The sequence below is a fragment of the Mustela putorius genome, unplaced genomic scaffold (assembly GCF_011764305.1).
Source record: "Mustela putorius furo isolate JIRA1106 unplaced genomic scaffold, ASM1176430v1.1 tig00004007_pilon_pilon_pilon, whole genome shotgun sequence".
NCBI lineage: Eukaryota > Metazoa > Chordata > Mammalia > Carnivora > Mustelidae > Mustela > Mustela putorius.
Window position 1 is genome coordinate 3315598 of NW_025422145.1, and position 26243 is coordinate 3341840.

Here is a 26243-nt window from a genome sequence, read left to right on the forward strand (position 1 = left end):
AAATAAATAAATAAAAACAATCTTTAAAAAAAAAAAAAAGTCCTCTCTACACCTAGCCTGGGGCTCGAACTCACAACCCCCAAAGTCAAGAGGTCACATGCTCCCCTGACTGAGCCAGCCAGGCGTCCCAGTGTTCTAGACCTTTAAAAATGTCTATACAGGAGCGCCTGGGTGGCTCGGTGGGTTGAAGCCTCTGCCTTCGGCTCAGGTCATGATCCCAGGGTCCTGGGATCGAGCCCCACATCAGGCTCTCTGCTAAGCAGGGAGTCTGCTTCCCTTCCTCTCTCTGCCCACCTCCGATCTCTGTCTGTCAAATAAATAAATAAAATCTTTAAAAAAAAATGTCTATACATACACATAAAATTACAGGAAAGATGCTGTTATAAATATTCCCATCCACTTTATTGAGATATATTCTACGTACAGTAAAGCTCACTGATTTTTTTTCTTTTTTAAATTCACTGGCTTTTAAGTGTATAAGCCACTTCTGACAAATGTGTACAGTCGTGTAACCACCATAATCAGAATATGGAACGCTTCATCACCCCGAAGTCTTCTTTGTGCCTCTCAGTGGTTAGTTGCCCGGGCTAGTCCCAGCAGCGCTCTTCTGATCTGCTTTTTTATCATGATGGTTTTGCCTTTTCTAGACTTACATATCAGTGAAGCAATGGAGTCTTTTTAGTCTGGCTTCTTTGATTTAGCATAATGCCTTTGAGATTTGTTCCTTTTTCCCCCCCGAGTATTCTATTTATACATAAGTATGATGTATTTCTAAGTTATAAGTATCTTCGCGTGATCCACGGTCACCTACGGTATGATTCTATTCATATGAAACGTCTAGAGAAGGGGAGCCTGTAGAGACAGAGTAGATGAGTGGCTGCAGGGATTGGGCTTGGAATGAGGGTGGACCAGCATAAGGGAACCCTTTTGGGAGTGATGGGAACATTCCAAATTTTATTGTAGCGATAGATGCACAACTTGGTGAATTTGCTAAAAGTAGCTGAAATGTACATTTACAAATGAGGGAATTTTATGACATGTAAGTAGGTTAAAAGGAAAGGGAGAAATTTTGGCATAAAGGAAAGTCCACACGGTGGATTTTGGGGGGAATTCCCCCATTCTAATGGATGGATGTCCCAGTTAAGGCATCACTGAAGACCCCTGAGATGGATGGCAGGTTTACTGTTCCACATAACAGTGTCCCCCACATTGTGGTGCATCTGTGAGACCTTGTCTATTCCCTTGGGCTAAATTCCTAGAAATGCAATTGCAGGGGGTGCCTGGGTGGCTCAGTCACTGAAGCATCTGACTCTCGCTTAGGTCATGATCTTGGGGTCCTGGGATCAAGCCCCGCATCAGGCTCCTGGCTCAGTGGGGAGCCCCTTCTCCCTCTGCCCCTCCCCCTATTTGTGCTCACACACTCTCTCTCTTTCAAATAAATAAAATCTTTAAAAAAAACAATTTGCATAGATTTTTAAGGTTTTCCATCTGTAAGGGTGACATGTACAGCGACCGACCCCATACAACTTTTGACAACACTGGATACGACCAATGGTTTTCATCTCAGCTAAGCTCATTGGGGAAGATCAACATCTCATTGCTTTAACTCATTTGCTAGTGAGGTTGCGCGTCTTTCTCATGTGTATGGGCTACTTGAAGGTCTTTGTAGAAAAAAAATAATGAATAATTATAAATTTAACAAAAATTATAAAACTACAAATATGATACAAATAGATCATTGAAAGTCTATCCCTGTTCATAGTAGCATTACTCACAATAGCTAAAACACAGATACAGCTCAGGTGTCTATCAACAAGTGAAGGGATAAGCATGGAGATGTGGCATATACATATAATGGAGTATTACTCAGCCTTGAAGAGGAAGGAGAGTCTGATACAAGGGACAGCATGGGTGAATCTTGAGGACATGGTGCTAAGTGAGGAAGCTAGTCACAAAAAGACAAATATAGTGTAGTGTCACTTCTATGGCTACTTAAAGTAGCCAGGTTCATAGAGAAAGTAGACGGTGGGTGCCAGGGGTTGGCGGAAGTGGAGTGGGGAGTTAATGGGGGCTAAGTGTCAGTTCTGTAGGACCCGAAACTTCTCAAGTTGGATGATGGTGACAGTTGCATAACATAAAAATGTACCTAATGCCACTGAACTATATACCTAAAAATGGTTGATAGTGAATTTTATGTTACATATATTTTATTGCAATAAAAAAATTGGGGGGAAAATGGTAGAAAATAAAAATCACTAGGGGCATCTTGGTGGCTCATTCGGTTAAACATCCAACTCTTAGTTTCTGCTGAGGTCATAATCTCAGGGTCATGAGATCAAGCTTTGTGTCAGGCTCTGTGCTCAGCAGAGAGTCCATTTGGAATCCTCTACCTGTCTACACCTCCTGCCCCTGCTCTGCTCTTTCCAAAACAAAACAAAACAAAACAAAAACCTCTCTTAAGTATATTCACAAGTGGGTATTTCTCTAATTTTTTGCCTTTTTCCCTAAATACTTTATTTTAAATATTTAGAAATATCTATAAATAAATATATGATAATAAAATAAATACATATAAATAATAAAACAACAATAAGACATATATTTAAAAATCTAAATTATTTTATTTTATTTTATTTATTTATTTTAAGATTTTATTTATTTATTTGACAGAGAGAAATCACAAGTAGTCAGAGAGGCAGGCAGAGAGAGAGAGGGAAGCAGGCTCCCTGCTGAGCAGAGAGCCCGATGCGGGACTCGATCCCAGGACCCTGAGATCATGACCTGAGCCGAAGGCAGAGGCTTAACCCACTGAGCCACCCAGGCGCCCTAAAAATCTAAATTATTTTAAACATTTTAAAATAAAAATGGGGTATTACACCTACCGTTTACATTCTCCTCTCTATTTTTTTTTTAAAGGTCTATTGAGGGGCGCCTGGGTGGCTCAGTGGGTTAAAGCCTCTGCCTTCGGCTCAGGTCATGATCTCAGGATCCTGGGATGGAGCCCCACATCAGGCTCTCTGCTCAGCAGGGAACCTGCTTCCTCCTCTCTCTCTGCCTGCCTCTCTGCCTACTTGTGATCTCTGTCTGTCAAAGAAATAAATAAAATATTTAAAAAAAAAGGTCTATTGAGTTATAAGTCACATGCTGTAAAATTCACTGCTTTAAATCGTACAGTTCAGTGGTTTGTCACATATTCACAAAACTGTATAGTCACAGCAACAGTAAATTCTAGAAATTTCCATCACCCCCAAAAAGAAGCCCTATACTTTCTCAGCTGTCACTCCTCAGCCCCTGGCAATCACTAATCTACTTTAGTATCTATGGATCTGCCTCTTCTGGACATTTTAGGGAGAGGGGATCCTAGAGCATGTGGCCTTTTGTGACTGGATTCTTTCACCGGGTACAATTTTATCGAGATTCATCCACGTTGTAGCACGTATCAGTACCCTGTTTCTTTTCCAGGTTGAATAATATTCCTTGGCATGGCTAGACCCCATTTTATGTGTTCATTCTATCTATTCATGGACGCTTTGGTCACTTGCACATTTTAGTCATTGTGAGAAACACTTCTGTAAACATTTTCTACAAGTTTTTGTGGCGACGTGTAGTTTCATTTCTCTTGAGTTTGCACCTACATGTGGAATTGTTGGAACATGAGAACTCTACGCTCCTCTTTTATTTGTACAGTAAACAGTGAGACGTGGACACCTTCTTGTGTCAAAGCATGTAGATCTTATTCTTGCTTCATAACCCCTGGATAGCATTTTGTTGTATGAAAATACCATGGTGTGCATCTCGGGCGCCATAATGGTGGACAATAGGCCATGATGCAGATCCTTTTCTGAGGGGCTTGGCATTGTTTCCATTCTTTGACTTTGTAAACCATACTGTAGGGAACATCTTCATTCTTTGTGGAATGTTCCTGCAGACTGCGTTCCTAGACTTGGGAGGAGAAGGATTCGTCTGTCTCTAGGGCTCAGTTTTGGCCAGATTCTGATGCTGTCCCTTTTTTCCACAGGGGACCAACCAGGCACCATGGCACAGAAGGGCCAGCTCAGTGATGATGAGAAGTTTCTCTTTGTGGACAAAAACTTCGTCAACAGCCCAGTGGCCCAGGCTGACTGGGCTGCCAAGAAGCTGGTTTGGGTCCCTTCGGAGAAGCAAGGCTTCGAGGCAGCCAGCATCAAGGAGGAGAAAGGGGATGAGGTGATTGTTGAGCTGGTGGAGAATGGCAAGAAGGTCACGGTTGGCAAAGATGACATCCAGAAGATGAACCCACCCAAATTCTCCAAAGTGGAGGACATGGCAGAGCTGACATGCCTCAACGAAGCTTCTGTGCTCCACAACTTGAGGGAGAGATACTTCTCAGGACTTATCTACGTGAGTAGCTGGGGGGGGGGACATCCAGTCACTTCTTCCAGGCCTCCTTCACCCCTGAGGGAAGGAAGAGCTTTTGAGATGTGCTCGGGATACAGATTGGGAGGATCAAAGTCTCAGCTGAGGAGGGCCCACGTGGTGAGGTAGAATCATTGACTCAAGTTCACACCCCAGTCCTGCGCCACCTTGTACTGTGACCTTGAACAAACCCTTTCACCTCCTGAAGCCTCAGTGTTCCTATCTGTGAAATGGGCATAACCATCTTCCTCCCCATAAAGGAGGTGCCAAGATGCTGTGTGATCGCCTGTGCCGAGCGCCAAGGTGCCTGGCAGATGCTCACCAGACTCACTGAAGTCGTTTCTGCCTTTCCTCCATCTTGGAAATGAGGAGGAGCTCTTTGGGAAGGCTGGACCACCTGGGCATCCAGGTGGGGAGGAGACATGAGGGTCTGGCTAGGTTTTTGTGGAGGTCTTCTCTGTCACAAATGGGAATTCCTCACCTGGAGCCAGGACCCCTCTGGGTCTCCCGCATAGACCAGAGCAGACCAGAGCAGACCAGAGCTGCTACCATCCATTCTGGTAGCCACCGGCCCCATGTCACTAATTAGGAATCAAAATTCATTTCTTCAGTTGGACTGGCCAGTGTCCAGTGGTCACCAGCACGTGAGGCTGGTGGCTGCCATATTGGGCAGCACAGGCTAGAACACTGGCATCACTGAAGGAGGTTCTGAGGGGAGGATGGTGTGACTCGGGGTATGTGGGTTCCAACTCCAGAGGAAGAAGGACCTAGGTTGCCCCCCTGGTATCAAGCTGCTGGGCTGGGGTGGGGGTCCTCCAGTTTAGCCTTTGTCTGCCTCTCAGAAAGGGCACACTCATCCCTGGGGTGAGTTGCCTAACTTCCCTGAAATTTCATTATCTTTTCTGTGAGATGAGCACGAGCTGAGCACCAGCCTTGCAGCGTGGGTTACTCTCAAAACAAAGCCCTTGGGACTCCTCCAGGCACGTGGTCCGCTCTCCGAGTGAGTGCCAGGTGTTACTGCTGGTTATGTCCGTGTTACAGCCTTTTTTTCTTGGATCTTTTGCAAATCTGTGAAATAGTCCCTCCCTCCCCCTTCCATGTTGGTGTGTGAAAACGACCGAAAAAAAAAAAAAATGACAAAAGAACCCTTGTCATCTATAAAAATGCACTGCAGATTTTTTTTCCTAATTAGGAAAATAAGTCACGTTTATTACAGAAGATTTGGCAAGTTCAGAAAAGCCCAGCAAACACACACAAAAAATCAGTCCTCCCCCAGAGGTCATAACCGATAAAACGGTCCTTTCTTGAGCTTTCTTTGCGAGAATGGTATGTGTTTACGTATTTACAAGCCCGCGCACATACGTTAGCCTGCTCGCTCTTTTTTTCCGTCTATGAGTCTGTGCTGATCGTGCCCACACTTCCATTATAACCCCAAAGATATCCTCTTAGGGGCTGTGCGAGCTATGCTGTGGATGTGTCGTAACTGATGATCCCTTCTTCATATGGAAATGTCAGACGGGTTGACAGTAGCTTTTTTAAAAATTAAGATTTTATTTATTTATTTGTCAGAGAGAGCGAGCAAGCACAAGCAGGGGGAGCAGCAGGTAGAGAGAGAAATAGGCTCCCCGCTAAGCAAGGAGCCCGATGTGGGACTCGATCCCTATGGCCTGAGCCGAAGGCAGACGCTTAACCGACTGAGCCACCCAGGCGTCCCAACAGTAGCTTTTTTTTTTTTTTTTTAAGAGCCAAGAGGGATTAGAGGAGCAACCTGGAATTATCCAATATATCCTCTAACCCCTGTTGTGTGCCTTGACGGGTCTTATCTCATTTAATCAACACAATGCCTCCAGAATAAGGATACTTGTCCCATTTTACAGGTGAGCAAACTGATCTCAGAGAGCTGAAGCCTCTCCTTAACTTCCCTAACTACGAAGGGAAAGTCCCCTTGGTCCGAGCCACTCCTTGTATGGAAATACCATCGACTTGGAGCTGTCCGTACAGCCTGGGCATTTCTAAGGAGGCCGGTCTGCAGGGGCTGGAGAAGGGGCAGGATGGATCTCTTCCAGGCCTTCCCCATCTCAGATGTGTTCTCTCCCTTGAGGAGGTCAAGGGCAGGCCTGTGTATAAATCTTACCTGCTGTCCTCTGAAATCGCATTGGAGCCCAAAATAGAAATCAGAAAAAAAAAAAAAAAAAAAAAAAGAAAGGTTTATGAAGGCGCTGAGACCCAGAATATCTAATCTGACAGCAGATTAAAAAAATGAATCAAAGCTTCAAATTCCTGCTATGCTTCTCCGGACAGTTTAGATGAAAAGCCTTTCAGCCTGACTGCACGCGTACTCCTATCTCACTCCCTACTGGTCAGTTTATTCCCTTAAATAGAATCCGCTGTCCATGACGGAGGAGACGAGGAAGTCGGGGAGGGGAAGCCTAGTGCATGACAGCAGGTGATGCTGACTTGGCTTTTGCTGATGGAGAGAGCTTCCCCCTCCATTCTGCAAAGTTCACCTCCAATGAAGACCCTTGTCCTCTGGGTTCTAGAAGAGTCTATGGAAGCCATTGGGTCCTGTGTCCTTATCCTCGAGAAGCAGGTTGTTGCCTTATCTGTTCATGGCACACATCACGCACGGCGCATGCGTGTGACTTGTCCACACTCACCTGCCCTTCTGGGCGCTGGGTTCCCTCGGCTAGGAGCTCAGCACACCACTCAGCAGTTGGCTCTGTCCTTACTGTTTGGCTGAGGGATGGGACAGGGGGTTCAGAGAGAGGAAGCTCAGCCAAGTGTGAGCCTTGCTGGTAGTGGGTACTATCCTAAGTCCTTCCCGTCCTGTGGTGAGAGCAAGGCTGACCTCCCATCCTGCACGTGACATGTCCGAGGCAGAGAGCTGACGTGACTTGCTTGGGAAGGGACCTGTTGGGGGGTCAAACTCTGGCCTGTCCAGTAGAACTCTCTAGGCTCTCCTGCTGGGGGGATGCCGAGCGTGACAAGGCCCAGCCCTGGCCCTGAGGCTGCTTCCTGATGAAGGGGAGGAAGAGAAGACACACTTGAGCCAGATGCAAATAAGGGACCTAGATTCTAAGACGAAGGATGGATAAAGAAAACATGGTACGTCCGTACCATTGACCAACATTCAGCCTTAAGACGGAAAATCTTGCCATTTGTGGCCACAGGGATGAAGCCAGGGGACACAACACTGTGAAATAAAGCCGTCCACAGGAGGGCGAACAATTGGGGTTCTGCTCGCATGAGGCATTGAAAAGCGTCTTGCTCAGAGTCAGAGCCTGGAATGCTGGCTGATGGGGAGTGAGGTCAGGGGGTTGGGGAGAGGGAAATGGGAAGGTGTTGTCCAACAGGTACAGGGTTTCAGTCATGGAGAGGAGTGCGTTCTAGAGAATTGTGGCTACAGTAACAATCCTGTATGGTACGCTCAAAAATTGGTTAAGAGGGTTGGGGCACCTGGGTGGCTCAGTGGGTTAAGCTTCTGCCTTCAGCTCAGGTCATGATCTCGGGGTCATGGGGTGGGGTCCTGGGATCGAGCCCCGTATCGGGCTCTCTGCTCGGTGGGGAGCCAGCTTCCTCCTCTCTCTCTGCCTGCCTCTCTGCCGACTTGTGATCTCTGTCTCTGAAATAAATAAATAAAATCTTTATTTAAAAAAAAATTGGTTAAGAGGGTGGACCACAATTGTGTTAAGTGTTCTTATCTCAAAAAGTTTTTTTTTCCCCCTAAAGCACATCCTATACTCAGTTCCCATAATTGGGCGCTAAGACATTTGTCAGCCTCCAAGGATTTTAAGGTCAAGTCTAGGTATAGGTACATGTTCTTTCTGGGCAGGGGTCTTGCTTTCATTAGACTCTCGGAGAAGCCTCGTTACCTCCACACCAATGACTACAGCCGCTGTGACCATGTTACGAGTTCATACCGAGATGCTAGAGCTACTACTATTCTTTTCTTTATGTGAGAGAGAGACCCTGTTTTGAATCAGATTTTTGCAGATAAACTGGGGCTTAGAAAACTTGCATAACTTGATGAGAAACAGCCGGGTCTTGAACCCAGGAAGGCGGGTCCTGGAACCACTGCTTCGAACTGCTGCTCTTTTAATCCTTCCAAAGATCCTATGAAACAAGAGATTATTATCCATTTCAGAGACCAGAGGGCACTGAGGCTCAGCTGTGCTCAGTCCTCTTGCTGGAAGTGGGCAGAGCTGGCGTCCAGGGAAGGTTTATCTATTCTGCAGCTGGAGTGATTGGCTCCCTGTGGATGGTGAAGGTTCCCAGGAGAGCTGGAACCTTGAGCTTGAACGATGGGTGTGGGCCACGGCAGGTGGGGATGCTGCCATGGGTGCTATTAGCTTGGAGCTGGACAACCTTCATGTGCAGAGAAGGAAGAAGTTCAACTTTCTAATTATGATTTCTTGAGCACCTACTAGGTTGTAAGCTGTTAGCCCAGAGTGAGTGATTTTTTAAAAAATTGAATTAGTTTGATATATCTCCTCTCCCTACACACTCTCCTCCCCCTTCCAAAAGAATAGAAAAGAAAATCTCAGTTTCTGCCATTGCCTGAAAAAGGAGAGGAGCTGGTGGCCCGGGGCTCAGGTTGTTAGGTCACCATCCTGTTAGATGGGGTGTGGGCCCTGTCTTTTCCGTAGGCCTCACTGCTCCCTATTGTCTCCCAAACCCTGGGGCTAAGTGTTCTTGGTTATTGATTGCTACACCTGCTTTTTATTCCTAACTGGCTCACTTCACTCATCTCTAACCTGCGCGTGCCCTGTCAACATTGGGACTTTCTAGGTCTGTGCCAAGGCCCTGGGATTGGGAACATGATCCAGAACAGAGGTAGATGAAGTCTCCCATTCACTGGGTTTCCCAGCCCCAATTCCCTACCTGTGAACCCCAGAGGGTATTTTTCTGGTTCTGATTTCACTGTTCTGGGAAGGCCAGGGAGCTAAGGAGAGGCCTTCCTTCCAAACTTGAGCATTTGGCCCAGTGACCTGATGGAGTACTGAGAACAGGCTATGAGCAGAGGCCTCCTGAATGCCAGAGGGTCCTGGACGGTGGGGAAAAAAATGCATTACTTCTTTGGATCTTGGAAGGTGGAAAGGAAACACAGCTGGGAGCTGCTCCTGACTGAGCCCTGTGACCTCACTGTTTAGATCTTTCAGACTGTTATTCTTTCAAAGAAGCTTTCCAGTAACACGGGGCTGTTCATGCAAAGACTCCAGGGAAATATTTAAAAATAAGAAGCCTAGATCATGCCTTGTGGCTTCTTCTCGTGTGTGTAGTTAACTGTCTGGCCTGATTTAAAACATTATTTTGAATAGATCATACAGGCAAATATTCAATAGTATATCAGGAGGTTCAGATTTCGACCTTTCATTCCTATTCCTCATCTTCTGTTCCCTTTCTTAGGAAGGCTCGAGCATGTTTCTTACGTAGGCATCCAGAAATATTCTATACCTATACAGGCAAATATGTGCATATTTGTATATGTATGCATGCATGTAAATGTACTTTAAAATAATTTTTATTTATTTGAGAGAGAACACAAGCAGGTGTGAGGGGCAGAGGGAGAACCAGACTCTCCATTGAGCAGGGAACGTGGGCTTGATCCCAGGACCCCGAGATCATGAGCTGAGCTGAAGGCAGATGCTTAACCCACTGAGCCACCCAGGCGCCCCTGTCCATCATTTTACAGATGGGTTAGAAGAGGCTCCAGGGTTCGGCCACTCGCACAGATCCTGCAGGTTATGGAGGAGGGCCAAGCTAAGGTTCTGCCCTGGGCTGTGTGACTTACAGCCTAGTTTCCTTCCACCTTCCCCTGCTCGTTCTTGTTCCTGCCGGAGGAGGCTGTGGGAGCAGTTGCCTGCTCAGGGCTCTGTGGCTGACCATATAAAGTCTCAGGGAAGAACTCGAGTCCCTTCCTAATACGGTCACAAGAGGGAAACCCTGGGCCTGTGGCTGGGACCTGCTGGTGGCAAGGAGCCCTGAGATGCTGGCTGGAACACAGGAGGTGGGGATATCGAAACTCTGAACTTGACCAGCTGGAGAGGGTCAAGTTCGTGGGGGACAGGGAGGCAGAAAGGCCACCAACTGCAGGGGGGCCGGGGCTGGTGAAATGAACCGAGGTTAAACAGCTCAAGCCTGCAGATTCTGAAGCCCAGCCACCCTGGGTGGGGACGTGCTCCTGTCTGCCCAGCTCTTCCTCTCGGGTCTCTGTGCCCTGGAAGGATGTGCTGAACTGCACAGAGATTCAGAACTGCCTGGAAACTTGGATTAAGGGCTTGCTGGGGGCTTTGCACCAGGAGCTGTCCTAGGCAGATAGGAGCAAAGTGCTGTCCTAGGCAGATAGGAGCAAAGTGCTGCTTCTTCGGTAGCTGGCGATGGAGCTGGGAGAGCCGTGCGTTCTTTCTTTCCTCTATTCAGTGTATTCAGCAAGGGTTTACTGAGTGTCTGCCTTGTGCATGGCCCCTGCAGGGCATCTTGCAGTCTGGGAGCTGATATTTAGGATGAGCCCTAAAAGAGGAGATGGAAATGGCTCTGGGAAGATGGATGGGAGATATAGAAGCAACAGCACGTGTGACGGTTCCAAGCTGGGAAGGAGCAGGGTCTAGTCACTAACATTTATTGAGCACCTGTTATATACTCCACACTCTGTTAAGTGCTTCATGAGCATTATCTCCCAGCAAGCCCACGAAGGATCTGCTATTACACACCTTCATTTTGCAGTAGAGGAAAACAGGCTCAGAGAGGTCCAGAGACTTGCCCAGGGTCACACAGGAAGGAAGTAGCAGAATGAGGAGGGTTGGTTCAAAACAAGTTCTCAGTACTCGATTCTGTACCCTAAACTGCTACCCTTGACTGTCTCCAGGTCAAGGGCTTGGGGAGAGGGAGGTTTATGTAAAATGTAAATGACATAATGTAATGTCATTTACAGTGTAAATGACCCACATTCCAACAAGGGCATGGAGGTTGGCTGGGGGCACAGCCCAGGGGCATCTGAAAGTGGAGTTAAAACCTGAAGGAGAGGTAGGGTAGAACTTGGTTGACCATCATTCAAATGACTGATCATTATTTGGACACTTACTGCACCCGAGGCCCTATGCTAGGAACCAGGACACAGAGCCCCTGGCCTTTGTCACCAGGTCAGCAAACATCTACTGGAGCACCTACTGTGTGCTAGCCCAGCACAAAGCCCCAGGTCACAGAGATGAAGGCATTGCCGCCCCTGTTCCGGGGAATCTCTGTAATTAACATACCCCTCAGGCATTTATTGGGCAGGCATTTAGTGAGCACCTGCTGTATGCCCAGGCCTGTGTAGAGACTGGAGAGGAGGAAGAGGGTGCTCTGGCCATCGGGGTACTTGCACTGGTGTTGGCCAGATGGCGGGAGGGGGCTGGACAATCAGATGGGGGAGGGGGCATCCAGGCGGACAGTGGACCCACCAGGCGAGTGCGGGTCCGCCTGGACCTGCTACTGTAGGAGCCTCTGCCTCTACCCTCGCTTGTCTCCTCCTTTATGATCCAGACACACTAAACTGCTGATAATTTCCCGGCATGCGTGCCCTCACCCTGCTGCCTTCCACGCCTTCGCTACCTCCTGAGCAGGCTAACACCTCCTTGTCTGCTAAGGCTCAGGGCAGGGAGCTCCTCCCTACTGGAAGTTTCCCTGACTGCCCCCCCAGTGGGGATTAGGACTCTCTCTCTCTCTTTTTAAAAATTTATTTATTTATTTGACAGACAGAGATCACAAGTAGGCAGAGAGGCAGGCGGGTGTGGGGGGAGGAAGCAGTTTCCCTGCTGAGCATAGAGCCTGATGCGGGGCTCGATCCCAGGACCCTGGGATCATGAAGGCAGAGGCTTTAACCCCCTGAGCCACCCAGGCGCCCCTAGGACCCTCTCTTTATTGCTCCCCTCATTCCCTTGGCTCCATCCTTGTTCGAGTGACATTATTTTAAATATCCTTGTCCCCGCTCTGATCTGCAGGTTCTCGGAGGGCAGGGGGCCACCACTGACTTATCTATCTCCAGCATCTAGCACAGACCCAGTATACAGTAGGTGCTCAACAAAAGGCTGCTGGATGTTTAGACAGGCCTGTGTTGACCTCATTCCTGCCTTTTTAGGGTAGTGCCTCCTCCCACCTGCCAACCCTATACTTTTCAAAGATTCTGTCCCCTTCTCACGCAGGGCCATCACACCCCATTGTCCCTTCGCATGCAGACTGAGCCCTGAGGGGGGCTTTCCTCCTCCAGTCAGCTCTGGGCAAGACTGAAATCCCTTTGTGGGAAGGACATTGTGTTTTTTGTCTTCTCTAAGCCCAGAGCCTTGCACGGTGTCTGGGACGTACCCACTGAATGAGGGACTGAGTGAACAAATTTGTTTTTCTTTCTGTAGGACAGGCAGAGGTCAGAAGGCCTCATGGCTGGTGCCCAGGCCTGGCAGTGAGCCGAGCTGGGCTTGGCGCTGCTAGGGTCTCGCTTTGTGTCTTTGGTCAAGTTGCTTAACCTCTCTGGTGTTTGCTTGGTCTTGAGTGTCACCCAGAGATAGGCCATCTGCTCCTGTGTTTGTCCCTTCCAGGGGGAGGAGGAGGGAGAGAGGGCCTGCTTCCTAGCTGCTAGAGCCTTGGGCAGCACTGATGGTATCGTTTGGGAAAATCAGTTCCTGTGGGACAGGATGGAGCCTGCCCCCCGAGCTGTGACCTCAGCCCAGGGAAAAGTCGGTGTCTAGTACAGAATGGCCAGAGCAAGGAAAATGCCTCGTGTGTGCACACAGTGGGGTTTGCCAAGGGCCTTCAGCACTTTTCCTACACAACTGTGTTTTTTTTTTTTTTAGTTGTGATAAAATCCAAATAATCTAGAATTTGCCATTTGAGCCGTTTCAAGGGGAAAATTCAATGGTGTTTAGCTGATCTCCAGCGTTGTACAATTAGCACTATCTCGTTCCAGAATGTTTTTATGAATCCCCCCTCCCCCAAAGGAAACCCCTGTTGCCCGGAGCAGTCATTCCCCCTCCCTCCAGTCCCTGGAAACCAGGGCTGTGTTTCTGTCTCCATGATTTGCCTGTCCTGGACATTTTGTATACATGGAATCCTACACAAGGTGACCTTTTGTGTCTGGCTTCTTCCATACCGAGCATATGCCATTTTCGGGGTTTGTCCGTGCCCTAGTGTGTGTCAGGGCCATTCCTTTTGGGGGACAGCTGTGTCCGTCCCTTCTGTTCACAGATGAGGTGGAGTTTTGTTAACCGTCAAGTGAATGTGAGCTCTCTTGGGGTAGGACAGTCGTGCTGGCTAGCTCTGAATTTCCCGGCGACGACCTCACCAACCCTGTTTTCGTCGTCTGTTACACGGGCAGCAGGGAAATCACAGTGTGACAGTCACAGGGGAGATAAGGGGACTCCATGAAGAGATGCCCGTGAAGGGCTTAGAGCTTGGTACAGGTGCCTAGTAAGTGTCCAGTACACGGAGGCTCGGGGAGGTGAGAGGCGGCCTGCAGGAGAGGGGCTTGCACCCCAGAGAGGGGTCTGAGCCCCAGTTGTCGGAAAGCACTCAGCTCTAAGATAGAACACAGGTGGCCCGGAAACCCAGGCTTGCCCCTTGCTCCTCCTCTTCCCCTCTAGCTCTCCTATCAGTGAAGCCCAGGCGTTCCCATTAGGACTCTGAGCCTCAGTTTCCCCGTCTCTACAACGGCAATACGAATGCATCCAACGTTTTGTCGTGAGGATGCCGTGAGCAAATGCTTGCAGAGGTGCTCAGTACGTGTTTAAATGCAGGCGGCGATGGGCATTGCTGGGTCAGGACCCGGTGGACTGGGGTGTCTAAGTTCTCGCCGAAGCCCCATGCTGCAAGTAAGCTTGGTTTCTCTCTTTGGCAGACATACTCTGGCCTCTTCTGCGTGGTGGTCAACCCCTACAAGCAGCTGCCCATCTACTCGGAGAAGATCGTGGACATGTACAAGGGCAAGAAGAGGCACGAGATGCCGCCCCACATCTACGCCATCGCGGACACGGCCTACAGGAGCATGCTGCAAGGTGAGCTGCCCTCCAGGTGGACAGGGTGTTGCCCAGCGGCCGCTGCTCCCTGCCGAGGGCCGCCTCCGGGAGCTCCCGCTCTGCCCGGGCCCCTCCTGCCCGCCCGCCCGGCCTGCAGTCCTCGCCAAGAATGCAGAGTTTGGCAGGCCGAGCTGGGCCCCAGGAGCCTTGTGCCTGAAAAAGGGAAAAAGCCGGCCGAACATCTGGGTGCACGGCTGGGAGGGTGAGGGAGAGCGGACGGCTTGAGCAAATACGGGCATGGACTGCTCTGCGCCCCAGCTCCTCTGCTGCCCCGGGCCCGGCCAGCTGTCTGCTGGACGGTCCGAAGCCCTCTTCACCTCCGGAGGGAAGAGGGTGGCCGTCAGCCCCCGGGTCCCAGCCAGCCACCTCTGGATTTGCCGCCCTATGGAGTGGTGTGAGAAGTCTTCTCCTCTCTGGCCTCAGTGTCCCCATCTGTAAAAAGGGAGCGATAAGGTCCATCTTGCTGCTTATGGAGATTCTCAGGCAGCCTTGTCCAAATGGAAGCCCTTTGGATATCACCTCCGTGTTTGTGTATTACTATGATTAGTATTACTATTATTAATGAACTTTTAATTGAGGTAAAATATACATACAGTAGAGGGCATAAGGTCCACAAACTTCGTGTTCAGCCTAAAATTAATTCTGGCCTACGTCCGCAGTCATCTGGCCACCACTCAGACCAAGATGGGAGATGTTTCCAGAAAGTGACAGTTTCAATGCTTGCCCCCTACAATGAGTAACACAGTAAGGATGTCCACTCTCACCACCCCTAATGAACATTGTGCTAGAAGGCTTAGCCAGTGTAATAAGACAAGAAAAAGAAATCGGGGCATCTCTAAGTTGTACGGCTTACCTGTTCAACAGCCTTGGTCCTCTCTCTGTAAATCCCCTTGCCTCAGAACGATTGAGTCCTTGCTTTCCTCCTCACGTTTTGGGTGCATTTTGGGTGCATCACCCATCCCAGGGTGACTATCTTTGGGGAGGGGTGAGAACGTTTTCTTTCCTATACATGGATCTGGACTTGAGACACAGGCATTCTCCCATTCTTACACTTGGGAGAGGGCCATGGAAAAGGACTTGGGCAGTCCTAAAGCTGTATATGATTTCATGTGGTTATAAGGTGACTAGTCCTGAGGTTATGAACCAGCAGCTTGGCAGGCTGCCTCCAGCCTTCAGATAAGTTTGATTTGGTCCATACAGTTTTAAGGATACTTGAAGTGGTTGTCAGCTTTTGACAACTGGGAAATGATATATAAAAAGTGTATATATTTTGTGAGGGGCACGAGTTTTCCAGTTCCCCAGTCCTTACCTGGGGCATTTGTTCATGATAACTGCCCTGCCCTTCTGTTTGACTTTGCAACCTCTGGAGTAGCTACCTTCAAGACTATTCTGAGTCAGGAATTGAAAGCTCAGTTCTGGAAGCACCTGAGGGCGGGGATCCAGGTGTAGCCAACCAGTAGAAGTGCCTCCAAGTTACTGACAGAATTAGCCAAACCCCACATGTGTGACCCAAGCTGGATCACTGCAGACAAGGGGCTGCCATTACCTTCAAAGACCAGCAGATGGTGCCTTGCAGAAAGGGCTACAGAGATGTAATCTTAGTTGTGAAGGGTGGCTTCTGGAGTTAGGTATGTGTCTTTGTTTAAAAAAAAAAAAAATTATTTGTGGTCTCCCTTGATGGACAAGTTTATAGCGATGGTTCGCACATCTTTTTAAGGAAGCTGAACATCACCAAGTTATAGTATTCGTGTCATTTGGGGTACTTTTAGTTGCACAAAAATATAGCATACCATATAACAACCAATTAAAGTGGCTTAAACAATAGGAGTTTATTATTTCACATGACAAGAAGTGTGCAGGTTGATGATTTCAGGATTAATTAGTTGAGAAGCTCAAAAACAGACTCCTTTGAGATTTTCTTGGCTTCTTCCTCATGGTCACAAAATGGCAACCGTAGCTCCAGACATCATGTCTTTATGCAATGATGTCCAAAAGCCTGAAGAAAGTGGAAGGTTAGTTTCTTTTCTTGTCTCTTTTGTATCAGGTAGAAAAACCTTTTCCAGAAACTCCTCAGCAGGCATCCCCTGATATCTCATTGGCTAAAACTTGGTCACACGCCAACTTCTAAACCAATGGTTGGCAGAGGACTGGGATGTTAGTAATTGTTTGTAATTGTGTCTCATTGGCTAAACCTTTGGGCATAGGCCAACTTCTAAACTAATCGTTGGCAAAGGGGACTGGTACCTTTATAATTGGCTTGGACTATTTCTGGTTCTTTCCTGGAGCTGAGGGAGCTCCCATAAGCACGTTTTCTCTGAACACCAGAATGAAATGAAATTCTGTTAGCAAAGGGGAAGGGCACAGTGCTCTTAAAATACATGTATGTGACTTTAAAAAACCTTTAATATTGGACATTCATCCTAGAAGAATTAAAACATATTTAAGCTAAAGAAAATATACCAGCACCCATAATCCTATCACTCAGAGATCACGACCATCAACACTTTGGCATTTAGCTTTCATGTCATAACTGAGCTGAATATTCTGAAATGGAGGAAATTTTGATTGTCTGAAAATAATTGATTCCAGAAAAAAAAAATCATTTCAAACAGGGACCAAAATTGCACTGTAAGGGGGGAGAAAAGGTTTGACTGGACAGGGGAAATGACCTTGCCAACTGTCAGTCTATTTTAGCTGCATATAGTAGGAATTTGGTTATAACTGCAGCTAGATACTAATTCTTAGATTGAGTAGAAAATTAAGGGTTGATTTTTTAAACTTTTTTTTTTTTTTGACAAAATCCCATGAAAGCATAACACAAAGTTCTTCATGTCATGTTTGATTCCTGCAGCTAACGAGAATAATTTTTGCAGACTTACGAGATTTACGAGAGGGGTCATCTGTTTTTCTGAAGGGCTCTTTTGTTTTGGGGGTGCTCCATAAAGGCTCCATTGTGTTGTCCTTCGTGATGACTCTATGATACAAACTCTATTTGGTCTATTGAGTTCAAATGTGAATCAACAGCTGCTCCATATGGTTTCATTTTGGCATTACCTGGCACTTTCTGGAAAACTACTAATGATAGACTCCGGTGGAACAAATCGTGGGGGGAAAATACAAGCTTGGGAAAAACAACATTTTCTCTAGAAAGTGGAAGATTGGTTTTTGCCAAGGAAGGTGGAGGCCTAGTTTTTTTGACTCCATTGATGAAGGTCGTGCTCCCAGGTTGGAATGTCACTTGGCTGGGATGCGCAATGAGCTTTCTGTCTCGTTGGAGATGTGAAGGAACAGCTGTGGCTTCCTCCTTAAATCCTTTGTAGGACAAGATGAAGTGTGAAGAGGGGGGACTGGGGAGGGCGAACACATCCATCGAACGTGGTACATGAACCCTTAAGCTCCTGAGGACCCACACCCTGCGTGAAAGCCAGACTCTATCCTTGTCTGCCTATTCAACTCTATCTCTACTGGTGTCCAGCACTTAGTAGCTGCTCAGTTAATTTTTTTTCTCAGTTAATATTTGTTGATGAATGAAGGAGTGCACTTAGTCATTAATTCTACCCCACTTCTCCCTTCTAAATTTGTTGATCTCCTTTAAGTATGTCCAGATATATGATGGGGACCCTGTTTATAGCTTATCCTTGAAGGCAATTACTACTGGAGCCTTCCAACCTGCCCCAGCTACCCTCTATGACAGGCAGCCAACATCTGGGACTTTCCTTAGCATGTTTAGAATTGGCTTCAACCCTCTCATGGTGGATTCCTTGTTTCCTGGTTTCTGTGCCTTCCTCTTCCTTGATTCACTCTCCTGTTTAAATGGAGCACCTTTTCTAGTACCTTCTGAAGTCAGGATGTAGATGAGACAGATTGAGGTCCCGCATATCTCATCTGAAGACTTGATGCATCTCTAGTAGGTAAAGGCCAGTTTAGCTGAGTGTACTGTTTTAAGCACTAGTTTTCTTTCAGCGTTTTTAAGGCATGGCTTCACAGCCTTCTAGCTTGTTTCGTTGCTAAGAAGATAAAAGGCAATCGGATTCGTAATCCTTTCCGTGTGACCAAAAAAAAACCATTTTTCTCCTTCTCTGGAAGCTCTTAGACCCTTCATTATGCCCGTGTTCATGACGCTGATGGGATTTGTCCTGGGTCTCTTTTCACCCATTGTGCTGGAGACTTCGTGGACGCCTTTCATCTATAAACTCGTGGTCTTATACTCTGAGCTATTTTTGTGAATTACTTACTTGATGATTTATTTCTGTGTCCTCTGTTCTGCTTTTCTAGAAGTCTTGTCATGTCCAGAACTGAATTCCAGGACTGTCCCTTTTTCGTTTCCTTATCTTTTTCTTCTTCTCTCTCTCTCTCTCTCTTTTTTTTTTTTTTTCCTTTTCTGGGCAGTTCCTTTAACTTTGTCTAATGAGCCTTCTGTTAAGCTTTAACTTGTCATCATATCCATATTATATATGTGCTTGCAGGAGGGGCTAGCCAGTGATGAGTTTGGCTATCGTTTGAGTAGAGCTGGACCATTCCACTGCAGCCGTTCTCATAGATCTTTCCATCATTTTCTTTTCTTCTTCTTTTTTTTTTTAAATATGTCATTTATTTATTTGAGAGAGAGAGAATGAGAGAGAGCATGAGAGAGGTCAGCTGGAGAAGCAGACTCCCTGCCGAGCAGGGAGCCGGATGTGGGACTCAATCCTGGGACTCCAGGATCATGGCCTGAGCCGAAGGCAGTCGCTTAACCAACTGAGCCACCCAGGCGCCCCTCCATCTTTTTCGTCCTTGTGCTCATCAGGTTTTCAGGGAAGACTTGTGCCGTGGTCTGTCTCCCGTCATTGTGAGGGTCTAGTTAAGAGGCCAAGGGTTCCAAACTGTGGAAGAAGGGAACTTGCATGTTATCCTTTCAATATGGCCCCTGGTGCTGCCCAGGGATTTCATTCTGCAGAGAATAAAATCTGCCTCCTTCTGTGGGCTGGGGGAAGGACAGATCCTTGGCTGCAGGGAGCGTGGACAGTATCTGGCATGTCTAGCGGCTTCTCAGACGGACGTCCAGCGGATCCCTGTGTTTGTCAGCCCTCTTTTCTGCCGGGTCTCCCGAGCCCCCTGTTGTGGCCGGTTACTGAGGTTTGACCTGGAGGTAGGGGAGTCTGTGATGAAATCAGGCTGCTTTCAGCTTTGCCCACTGGAGCTTAGACGTCTCCTTTCCTGCGACTGTCCTCACTCGTCCTGTTTTCTGGCTTCCAAGACTTCTTTGCGTTTCTCTCTTTTCCAGTTCATTTCAACTCAGAAAGTCCCTTTACTGTCTTTTTACTCAGGTTTGGGGAGGAAGGGGCATGAGTGGCAAGGGTCCAGCCCACTATCCTTGAATGGAAATTCTCTCTCTGAAATCTTCTTTTCCAAAGAGGTGATAATGATAATAGTGGATTTTTTTTTTCATAGATTTTATTAATTAATTTATTTTACAGAGAGAGATTGAGAGTTTGGTCCTAGGACCCACTCAGGTCACGATCTCAGGATCCTGGGATCGAGCCAGGCATCCAGCTCCCTGCTCAGTAGGGAGCCTGCTTCTCTCTCTGCTCCTCCCCATCTCCCTGCTCATGCTCTCTCTCTTTTTCTCTCAAATAAATAAATAAAATCTTTAAAAATAAAAATAAAATAAAATAAAGCCTTGAAGCTATTATAATCCAACATACGGACTCTAGAATAAAAGCGATACTAAACTATAAAGTCAGGAAGGGCAGCAAAGGTTTTATTTTTCCCCACAGCATTTCCCGTTGCTGGTTTTTATGAAACAGCAAATACTGAATCCTTTCAAAATTCCTCATTATTTTTCCCTCTCTTCCTTCCCACGTGCACATGTGCCCGTGGGGTTGTGTTCATATGACTTGTCAGTTAATCCAACGCTGGGGCCAGGGGTTCCTTTTAGAGCCTGGGAAACTGAGGCTCGGGAGAGGCAGAGAACTTGCCCAAGGCCCTGGGAGACTCAGAGCTGGATTTGAACTTGGCTTATCTGATGCCGGAGCCCAAGGCTTGCCCGGTCAGCCAGCTGCTGCGCTGAGCTCTGGGCTGTCCCGTGGAAGGCGGTTTGCTCCCAGAAGGTCTACCTTCTTACACATGTGGAGTGTTGAAGGTTCAGCCCTAGTGAAGCCAGAGTTAACCGACTAGGGTAAATTAGCAGGATGCATGTGGGGAAAGCTCCATGAGGCTTCCCGGGGGGTAAGCCACTTTGGATCTCCCGCCTCCCCTGCAGGGTCCCCAGGGATGGGGGAATGTGCCTGGGAGAAGGGTGTGAGAGGCGCCTAGGATTTCCTCCTGATGTGCCAAGTGGAGCCTTCAGGATTTGTTACCCTATGCGGGAGAGCAGAGTGTTTCGTCCTCATGTAATTAGCATGGATAGAGGCCACTCTCAGGGAATTAAAAAAGAAATCATGGCCCGGCTGGCCGGCTTCTGTCAGCTCCGGGGCTCTTGGCTGAACCCTCTTGAAACTGACGAGAAATCTAGGAGATGGCATGAGCTAACCTCTAAGCTCTCTGCTTGGCAAGTTCCCACACTCTGTGTCCCTCTGTCCGAGGGAGGTCGAGGTCGGCGGGTCCTGGGGGGCCGGCTCAGGCTCACCAACCCGCCAGAGGCTGCTCTGTAAGCTTGGCAGAGAGAAGGAGGGCACCGATGTCCTCCCCAGCCCAGCTCACTGCTCTGGAAAGCCCGGACAGCTCGGCTCTCTGCAGCACCACGAGCACCCATTTCACAGATGGGCAAAACTGACCCTCAGTGCACCGAGTGAGTTGGCCCTAGAGCCCCATGTCCCACCTAGAGACATCACCTTCTGCTGCCCTCAAAACACTGCTTTTTTCCTCCTAGGCCGCATGGTAGTGACGTGCTCTTACCTCCGTTTTTCAGGCCAGGAAACTGAGGCCCCAGGGGACTGAGGGACTGGCTTCGGCCCTCTCATTAGAAAGCACAGCTCTTGGCCTCATATGCCGGCCCCCTGGGACAGAATTGTTGCCGTCTAGAGCTGCTGCACAAGCTCACTATTTTGGGTGACGTGGACGATGGGCTTGGTGATGATCAGAGCACTTGCCGAATTCTTCCACGTGCCGTGGGTCATTTTAAGCTGTGTCCATCCAGTCTTAGTTCACTGTTCTCACTCCTCTTCTGGAGAGGCGTGGATTCTTATCCCTCTTTCCCTCGGAGGGACAGCGTCTGGCCCACGAGGTAGAGCCAGAAAGTCATTCCAAGTCATTTTGCTCCAGAAACCATGTTGCAGCAATGTGTCCCCGTGGAGGGGACCAGGTGCCTTGTTCTCTGCCTTTTGGAGATTTTGCAGCGGCTCTCAGCTCTGCGTCTGGCCTGGCGGTGGGGTGGGCAGATGGGGTCTCTGTCTGCCCAGGTCGGTCATCGTGGAGGCCCTGGGACATGTAGGTGGGCACTCTGAGTGATCACGAGAAGTTCACGTTCTTTGCCAGGAAGTGAGGAAGGGTAAGGATCATCTGATTCTTACAACCCTTTTATGGAGTGCTTCTGGTGTCTTACTTAGACGGAGGGGAGAGAGATGGGGAGAATTCTTTTTTTTTTTTTTTTTTTTTTTGGTAGCAAGCAGTAAATATCGAGTTGAAGAAGCAGGCCTGATCGCCTCAGTCACCCCACGCGGACTTTTGCTGAGCACAAACACATACGCCGGCCTCCTCCCTCTGCATTCCCCCAACCTCAGAGGGCACCTGGCTCCCTGTTCCCCTTTTAATTCAACAGTGTTGAGACCCCACTGTGGGGGGGTGGGGTTGGTGAGGTGGGGTACCAGCTACTTGGTAGGAACAAGGCGAGGGAGAAGGCAGGTAGATGATCAAATCAGCCCCACAAACACACGGGCTCTGGAAGGGAGTTCCCGGGGGCATTGAGGTGGACCCTGGAGGCTGCCAAGAGTCTGGGAGGGCAGGGCAGGGGACACGTGGGCGTAACAAATGAGATGCCTATGGGATCCACAGGCTGGTGGGGTTGGAGCAGAAAAAGGAGGAGGGAGAGTGGGGCAGGCGGGAGCTGAGGCCCGAGAGCCCCCCCAGGAAAATACTGGTCTTCCCAGACCCCATCCATCACCTGGCCAGGTCTGCTATGAGAGATGTCAGAAGTCCCTGTGGATCTGGAAAATTCCTGCTGGGCTCCAGCATTCTCTCTTCCCACCCGGAATCTCTTCCTACCAGCTCCGCTGGAGGACGAGGTAAAGGCCCTGAGAAGGAGAAGGACCTTGACCTGCCCAGTAGTCGGTTGGACCAAGGGCCCTGGAGCTGGGTTAGAGTCTCTGTGAGCCGTGAGGCTAAGAACTGGGCCTGCCCCAGCTGGTGCAGGGGTTGATTTGGACAGTGCACAGGGGACACGCTGTCCGCTCCCGGCCGGTGTCGCAGGTCTCGGCTGTCACCTGTCTGCGGCCCACAGCGGAGGCCCGGCCCTGACATTTACCTTCTCGTGTGGCATTAGTTAGGCAGGTGCTCTTCTGCATACAGGGGAGGCTGTGTCCTCCATTCCTTACTGGCTGGGGCGGGGAAGGGTGCCCCTCTTGTGACATAGGCCTGGCCACCTCCCTCTTGCTGGGTCCCCTAACAGCCTGGCATGGGAAGGAAGAGAAGCCGTGAGCCCGGGTCTGTTCTCAGTCCCAGCTTGGTTTTCTCCTTTTATGGTCAACCCGCAAGCCTCTGGCTCCCCAGCCATCAACCACGAGCTTGTGTTTGGGATCGGGCCGAAATAGCTGGTCTGCGGGGAGCTGGGCATCCCCTGAGAGTCCTCAGGCCTCTTCAGGGGAGGGACCACCAGAGTGCTTGCTCTCCTCCGCACGCTGACTCGCAGACTGGCACATCCAAAGCCGGACCCCGAATCTGGGGAGAAGAAAGAGAGAGAGGGGGGCATGTTTCGGGGTGCATGTGAGGTAGGGAGCACCCCACATCTCTGGGCTGGGCGATGCTGGACTGCCGGCCCCAGCCCTGCACCCCTCTGCTCCTGGACTCTGTCCTCTCTCCATCTCTGACCTACTGTGTGCCAGGCCCCCTGCATGAGGTTCTCTACTTCCTTGGTGTCTCCCACACTCCCTACCCCGGTGATTCCTACACAGTCTACACTCGCTGCTCAGAATCACTTCAGCTGTGAAGACTTCGCATCTCTGTCTCAAGCAGCTGCAGAAGCAACCTTCTTGTCCATAGCATTTTGGGCAAACACCTATGGGAGCCTTTGCTCGCTTCCCGCCTTCATTTCTTTGCCCGTCTGACTCCCACCCTGCATCCCAGGCCTCTCAGAAACAGACTCAGTAGGTCCTCAGGAACTTTGTGTTTCCAGTAGAGGCTCAGGACGTGTTTGCTGAGTGCGGTTGTGACCATAGACAGAAGTGTTTTTGTTGCTTCTGTCTCGATTGCCTTGGGGGAGAGAGATGCAAAGGAGAAAGCATTTCTTGAGCACCTACTATGTGCCAAGCTCTGTTCCTAGTAGCTGGGATCAGGCCCAGCCCTTGCCCTTCAGCCACTCAGGGGCCCGTAGGAAAAGCATGAAAAGCAGTTTTGTAACTTGTTCTCTTTTTTTTTAAAAAATTAATTTATTTTAGAGAGAATGTGCGTGTACGAGCTGCGGGGAAGGGCAGAGGGAGAGGGAGAGGGAACCTGTGGCAGACTCCTTGCTGCGCTCAGAGCCTGATGCGGGGCCTCGAACCCAAGACCCTGAGATCATGACCTGAGCCGAAATCAAGAGTCAGACACTTAACTGACTGTGCCACCCCGGCCCCGTTGTGTAACTTCTGAAAAACAAACAGATCTATGTGAAGTTTAAGGAGGCAGGTCTCTTGATTCAGAGATGGTGTAAAATTAACATAGTTTCTTTTAAAAAGCTTTATTGTGGTATAATTTATGTATGCTAAATCAGTCCATTTGAAGTATACAGTTCCCTGGGGCACTGTTCCCTGGGGTGGCTCAGTCAGTTAAGCAAGTGCCTTTGGCTCAGGTCATAATCCGAGGGTCTTGGAATCGAGCCCCACATGGGACTCCCTACTTAGTGGGGAGTCTGCTTCTCCCTCTCCCTCTGCCTGCCACCCTGCCTACTGGTGCTCTCTCTCTATCCCTCTGTCAAATAAATAAATAAAATATTTACAAAGTATACAGCTCCCTGGTCACTAGTGACTTTACGGCGGTGGGGGAGAAGGCAGCCATCAGCATGATCTGATTTTATGTATCTCTAACCACCCCCCCCAAAAAAAAACTGTGTGCCTGTTGGTAGCCATTTCCTCCTCCTACCTCCAGTTCCACAGGATTGCTTGTCCACCTTCTGTCTCTCTAGATTGGCCTGTTCTGCACACTTCCTATCAATGTCACGAATGCTACAGTATGTGGTCTTCGGTGACTGGCTTCTTTCTCAGAGTATCATGGCTTCAGTGTCCATCCACATTGTGGCAGGTGTCAGTGTTAGATTTCTTCTTTCTGGCTGAGTGATATTCCACGGTATGGATTTTTGCTTCTCCACTTAGCAGTTGATGGATTTTTTTGTTGTTTCTACTGTTTGGCTATTGTAAATAATGTAAAGCAGCAAAATTGTTTTCTAAGATGGAAAATTTCCCCTTCATCCATAGAGTCCTCTTGTGGATAAAGGATCCATTATTTTTCCATATAATCTATACCTTTTCCCACTACAACGTCTTGAATTAAAACAATGATCACAGTGACATTAGATTACAGTGGAGGGAGCCTTTGGGCTATTGGAGCCAGGGCCACCATGAAGCCATGTGGTACCTTTATAGAAATAGAAAAAGGCACTGCTGTCCCAAGGCACTTTTCCTCTATCTGCCGGAAGATTGTTTTAATAAATGTACAAATCTATAATGACCAGTGTGAATGGTTTCCACTTGAGTTATGCAACTTATACCACTGTCCATGGCAACCCTAGAGGGGGCATGCAGTGGAAAGGTCTCTAGTTTAGCTCTAGGAAATATAGAGTCAGAGAAAATCATAGAGGAAGTGACTCTCAAGGTGCCATTTCAAGAATGGATTGGGAGTGGGGCACCTGGGTTGCTCAGTAGGTTAAGCATCCGACTCGTGGTTTTGGCTCACGTCATGATCTCAGGGTCGTGAGATCAAGCTCTGTGTCCAGCTCGGTGCTCAGTGGGGAATCTGCTTGAGATTCTCTCTCTCTCTCCCTCTGCCCTCCCCTGTCCTCATTCATGCTTGTTCTCTGTTTCTCTAAAATAAATAAATAAATCTTCAATAAAAAAAAAAATGGATTGCGGTCTCTAGTCCAAAGAACTGAAAACGAGTTCTCAAGTAAAAACTTTTACTTGAATGTTCAGAGCAGCACTCTTCACAATAACCAAAAGGTAGAAACAGCCCAAATGCTCATTGGCAGATTAATAAATACACAAAATATGGTATATCCATGCAAGGGAATATTACTCAGCCATGGAAAGGGAGGAAGTGCGGACACATGCCACAATATAGGGATGGACCTCAAAAACACCACGCTAAGTGAAGCCAGGCAGACACTGGTTGCTAGCAGTTATGGGAGTGGTGAAGGAAGAATGATTTGCTAAATGGGTTGAGAGCTTAGGATGATAAGAATGTTCTGGAACTAGATCTGCCCCAGGCACACCATGCACAGGGCACAAAGCTATGAACATACTCCACACCACCGAACTGTTCACTTGTACTTGGTTCATGTTGTGTGAATTTTACCTCAATGGGAAAAAGGAGGAAGAAGAGAATGCGTCAGGCGGGAATAGGGTGCCGTGGGCAGAAGATGCAGGTACAAAGCTCAGAGGAGACTCTGCTTCCCACATTCAGAGGACTCTGCTCTCTTGT

The 26243-nt window shown here is 48.5% G+C and overlaps 1 protein-coding gene across 4 annotated transcripts in view; it reads left to right on the forward strand.

Moving 5' to 3' along the window:
• MYH11 (myosin heavy chain 11) overlaps positions 1-26243 on the forward strand; it is a 111058-nt gene that overhangs the window by 12612 nt on the left and 72203 nt on the right. For all 4 annotated transcript variants that reach the window (XM_045072131.1, XM_045072132.1, XM_045072133.1 and 1 more), the window contains exons 2-3: positions 4019-4380; positions 14261-14417. In XM_045072131.1, the coding sequence (XP_044928066.1) occupies positions 4036-4380; positions 14261-14417 (502 nt within the window). In that variant the 5' untranslated portion in view covers positions 4019-4035. The remainder of the gene's footprint in view (positions 1-4018; positions 4381-14260; positions 14418-26243) is intronic.